The sequence below is a fragment of the Podarcis muralis genome, chromosome 7 (assembly GCF_964188315.1).
Source record: "Podarcis muralis chromosome 7, rPodMur119.hap1.1, whole genome shotgun sequence".
In the NCBI taxonomy this organism is placed as follows: domain Eukaryota; kingdom Metazoa; phylum Chordata; class Lepidosauria; order Squamata; family Lacertidae; genus Podarcis; species Podarcis muralis.
This window is the reverse complement of record NC_135661.1, coordinates 55501728-55506474: the sequence shown is the minus strand read 5'-3', so window position 1 is coordinate 55506474 and position 4747 is coordinate 55501728. Positions and strand designations below refer to the sequence as shown.

The window sequence follows — 4747 nt, the reverse complement described above, 5'->3', positions numbered from 1 at the left end:
TTTGCAAGTGTGCTCTGATTCCCAACTTCATCATCACTATGATGATGGTGTACCTGTGCAGTCTCTCCCCTACCCCTTTTGATAAAAAACATTTTGACAAACACCAACAGCCCAGGTTAAAGTTGCAATACTAGCACATGCTTACTCAGAAGAAATGGGTGTCAGGCTACACAACTGAGCAAAAGAAATCTGGTTCTAAACCATCCTCCTCCCCTCCCTCAAAATATTATTTTTAAAATAAATAGACTGCCCTTACCATACTGCCAAATGCAGTAAGAAGTGGGTGGGGGGAGAGCACCCACCCTCAACTTCATTTACACGACTAAAGTTAAAGTAACATTTCCCATAAGGGTCACAGCCAAAACAGAGGTGGTGTTGGGGCAAAATAATTCTGTAAAATATAATTTAATATTTTTCATTTAAAGTGTGTTCAAAATGTATGGTGAATTGTTAAAGAGAAAGTTTACCATGTCTGTGTTACCTTCTACAAAGCATTATCACTGGATTACCTGCATCCCTGCCTCTGCGGCCTGAAACACTGAGTATTTGGCTCAATTCATTAGATGCAACTTAAAATCTCATTTTAAAAGGCACCTTCTAATCAAAGCTGGATCCTGTTGAACAGGTGCAAGCCTCTTCTACCAGCACATCTGCAGCCCAAAACCAAAGCGCATTCAGCAAGTCCAACCATGTTCAGTAAACCTTACTCCCATGCAAGCATGCAGGGGCATGGATCCTTAACAGTACAACCCTAGGCATGCCTACTTAGGAGTAAGCTACACTGAGTGCCATGGGATTTATTCTGAAGTAAGAATACACAAGATTTTGTCCAAGAGCATTTTCCTGTCCAATCCCATCCCCTGCCCACGATAGCATACAGATAAAATAACCTGGTATTACATGCTTTTGACAGTCAGTTAAGAAACAGTCATGTGAAACCCCTTTGCTCACATGCAGTCCCAAAATAATAGAAGCCACGCAGACAAAAAGGGTTATGGCAGAATATTTTACATTTTATTTATGACTTTTAAAACCAGGATATTTAAAGTCCTGGATCTTTGTTTAGCTCCAAAAATACACCATATATAAAAACACATTGATTTCCAGGTATCACACTTAAAAGAAGACAAACTCTTAAACATTTTTACTACCTGATACTAAGAGGATTCAGAATTGGCACTTAGGTAAAAATTCAGTGCTGTTTCTTTGGAGAAGAAGCACCAGCTGGCTAAAAGTGCTTACTGGGACTTGGGACCCTAAGTGGGGGGCACAGACAAAACAGAACCGCCTCCCCTTCACTCTCCAAAGAACGGAAACTCCGCACAGACAGAACTCGGTGCAGCTGGGACCCCAGAGCCCCACCTCTGCACCTCCAAGTCAACAACAAGCGTGCGAGACTCTCTCTCTACCTGCCTTCAGGTGGGAATCCCAGGCAGGTCATACTTGCTGGAATTACAGAAGCAACTCCAAAGTTGGCTTTCACTGTCAAGGAAGCCAGCGGGATTATTACTTTTTCTTTTCTAAGAGACAGGACACCACTAGTTCCAGCTGGTGAGATGGCAAGGATCGAAGCAATAAAATACAAAATATTAATAATAATAACATTAATAAAAAGAAGGGTCAGCAGACACCGAGGGGACCCCTTCTTGGCTTTCACAGTACAGAAGGCACAGGTGGGATGAAGGAAAGGAGGGAGAGAACTTGGGAGGGTTAGATCAGTCAATACCCGCATCCAGAGGTCCTTCAGTTTGGGGGTTTGCCACCATTAGCATACAGTGCAGGCCAAAAATGCTGCTCTTCGCTTGGGTAGGAAAGACCCCTCCCATCCCAAAGCTGCCTTCTGGGGTGACCGTTTCCCTTTGAGTCCAGAATTTCAGTCCAGGGTGGGGTTGAACAACGTGGTAATGGAGAGAAATCATGCCCCCCCCTATCCTTTCCCCAACCTGCCTCTCAGCCTTGTTAAGGTGGAGGTGGAGGGGGAATTCTTTTTGAAAAGTAGCAGCAGCAGAATCCCCCATTGCACACTGCTTCCCTCCTCACCCCGAGAGACTCCCCAACCCCGAAGCATCAACAGGCGCGTCAGTAAAACGTCTCTGCTCCTTCCATTCCGCCACAAACTCGCTCCAGTCCGATTTCTGGAAGCTTGAGAGACCGCCGAGTTTGCAGCCCAGGATCTGCCAGGCACTGACATTCCGGGGCGGCGGGGGCGCACCCGATTTCAAAACACCACTTGGCAAGTCCTGGGAAGAGTTCAGATTTCAGGAGAAAGACCCTACCAGGCTGTTGTCGGGGGCCGCCTCCCCGTCTAAGGCACAAAAGTCCCTGCGCATTTGGCTCTGCACCCTGCAAATGGGGCCAGACTGAGGGATTTATTTTTTATTTTAGTCCCAACGTAGGTAAAGGGGTTGATTTTCTCACGAGCCCCCGGTGTGCGCCCCGGCACCTACTTGCGGGCAAGAAGGGCTCCCACCATAGTCTGCGCGCCGCAGCTTCCCCGGGCGAGCGCTTCAGAGCCCTCGCTGCTGGCAAGAAACAGAGAGAGAGAGAAGCTTGGAGAGAGCACTAGCGAGCAGCCCTTCTCGGCGGCGGCGCGGGTCGGAGTCCGGCTCCGTCGGGGCGCGCGCTCAGGCGCAGCTGCCCATGGCCTTGACGAGCGAGCTCTCGGGCAGCTGTCGGAAGATGCCGCGCAGGGTCTCCAGCTCTCGGCTGAGCTGCTCGACGCGCTTGCGGAGCCGCTCGTTGTCGTTGCTCAGCTCCAGCACCTTCTGCTGCGTCTCGGCGTTGCGCTGCTTGGCTTTGTCGCGGCTCTTGCGCACGGCGATGTTGTTGCGCTCGCGGCGCACGCGGTACTCGCTGCTGCTCTTGTCCAGCAGCTTCTTGGACTTGCCCGACGACGACGCGGACCCGCCGCCCGCCGCGTGGAGCCGGTGGTGCGGGTGGTGGGCTCCGCCGTGGGGACTGGGCGCCGGCGTGGGGGGCGGCGTGGGCTGCCCGCCGGGCTGCAGATGCACCGTGGTCTGGGCGCAGTGCGCTACCTGGTACTGGAGGTGGCTGCAGTTGGGCCCGGCCGGCGGCGGGTAGAGGGCGGCCAGCGCCGCCGCCTCGTCGTCCTCGTGGGGCTCCTGCTTGATGAGCAGCGGGCGCAGGCCGGGCAGCGCCGGTCCCCCGGCCAGGCGCTCGTAGGCCGCGCCGGCCTCCAGCTTGTCCGCGTAGCCGTAGAGCGGGCCGCCTTGCGGGAAGCCGACGCCCGGCATCCCGGCTCCGACGCCGTACTCCAGGCCGGCCTTGGCGGCGCGCTCCTGCTTGTTGTGCTGGAAGAGGTCGGCCAGGAACTCGTCGTTGAAGGCGCCCGGGTCGATGTAGGCGCTCAGGTCGATGGAGTTCTCGTGCTCGCAGATGTCGGGCAGCTCCGAGGCCGGGTAGCCGTAGGCGCCGGCGGCGGGCAGGTGCGGGTGCGCCCCGGCGGGCGAAGCGGGCTGGTGGCGCTGCTGCTGCTGCTGCGCGGGCTGCAGGGCGTGCGGCTGGAGGGCGCTGCTCTGGGGGGGCCGCGAGTCCGCCTCGTAGAAGTTGCCCGACTCCATGGAGTAGCTAAAGCGGGCCGCCGCGGCGCATGGTGGGGGACCCGCTGGCTCCAGGCTGAGGCTGCACAGGCTCTGCCGCTTGCACGGATGAGTCTTTCCTACTCCCTTCGGCTCTCGGCTTGCTCCCGGGCTGCCTCCTCCAGCCCTCGGCCTCCTATTTATACCCCCTGCTTCGCAGGCAGAGCCGGGCATCGCCCTCTAGTGTCCAACCTCCTGGGAACTTTGACCGGCCTCGCCTCCTTTCGGCGGAGCTCGGAGCCCCGACGGGGCCTCCCCGGCTGCCCTGCCTGCCTGCTTGCCCGCCCACCGCCTCCTCCTCCGGGCTGCCTGCCTGGACGGGACGGACGCCAGCGCCCTGCAGAGGGACGCGCACCTGCCTGCCTGCCTCTGAGGACCCAGGAGCGGCTTCGTAATGCACATCGGAGCCGGATCGTTTGCTTCCTCCCACCCCGCTTAACACACATACACACGTTAATCGCAACACGGTTCCTGTCCCTTTCGTGTCAGTTGTACGATGCAGCACACTCACTGCGGGAAATGGATTTTTGGAATCTAACTACTACACTAAACGCGTGTTAACTTAGCGCCGCCCCCAGCACTTCTCTGTATATCAGTTCATTCTGAGAAGCACCTTTGAGGAGAAGGAATTTAAATAAGAGAAGTAGTGCGCGTGTGTTGGGAGACCGCGGGCGCGATTAACTTTCTGCTGGCTCCAACTTTCCCCAAAAATGGGCTCCTGTTGTCACGATTCTTCGGGCATCACTGAAATGTCCCCACCCCCACCCCACCTTGCCCCACTTTATACAGACACGCATTTGCTTCTGTTCTGATTTGAAAAGCGGGGGAAAGGCAACCCAGGCACCGAATCCATTCCACAGTGCAAGTATAACCATGCAGCTTGGATCTCGGCCAAAATGCCTTTTTATTTTCTAAATTGCCAGGCAGATTAATACTGTCCAAAGGCTTTAACAACCTGGAAACTCAGATAAGGAGCTTTCTGAAGTGCCCAGGGAAGTCCAAGGTACTTTCAGTGTGCATTCCAAGAGAGGTGTGTGTGTGTGTGTGTGGCTATGTGTGTGTGCCTGTGCACACCTGCCTGGAGAGAGAGAGAGAGAGAAATACCTTTTGCCCTTTTCAGAAACGCTTTCCTTGTAGTTAGAGCCTTT

General features: G+C 54.9%; 1 protein-coding gene across 1 annotated transcript; it reads right to left on the bottom strand.

Annotated features, from left to right (window-relative positions):
• Nucleotides 1–992: 992 nt before the first annotated feature.
• Nucleotides 993–3788, bottom strand: CEBPA (CCAAT enhancer binding protein alpha). Its single transcript, XM_028739344.2, has one exon. It carries the CDS (start codon nt 3771–3773, stop codon nt 2625–2627), a length of 1149 nt encoding a protein of 382 aa, XP_028595177.2. The 5' UTR covers nt 3774–3788; the 3' UTR covers nt 993–2624.
• Nucleotides 3789–4747: the final 959 nt, after the last annotated feature.

Bases quoted from the DNA above. Each gene is read 5' to 3' on its own strand.
- CEBPA (XM_028739344.2), bottom strand. From the start codon at position 3,773: ATGCCCGGCTCTGCCTGCGAAGCAGGGGGTATAAATAGGAGGCCGAGG.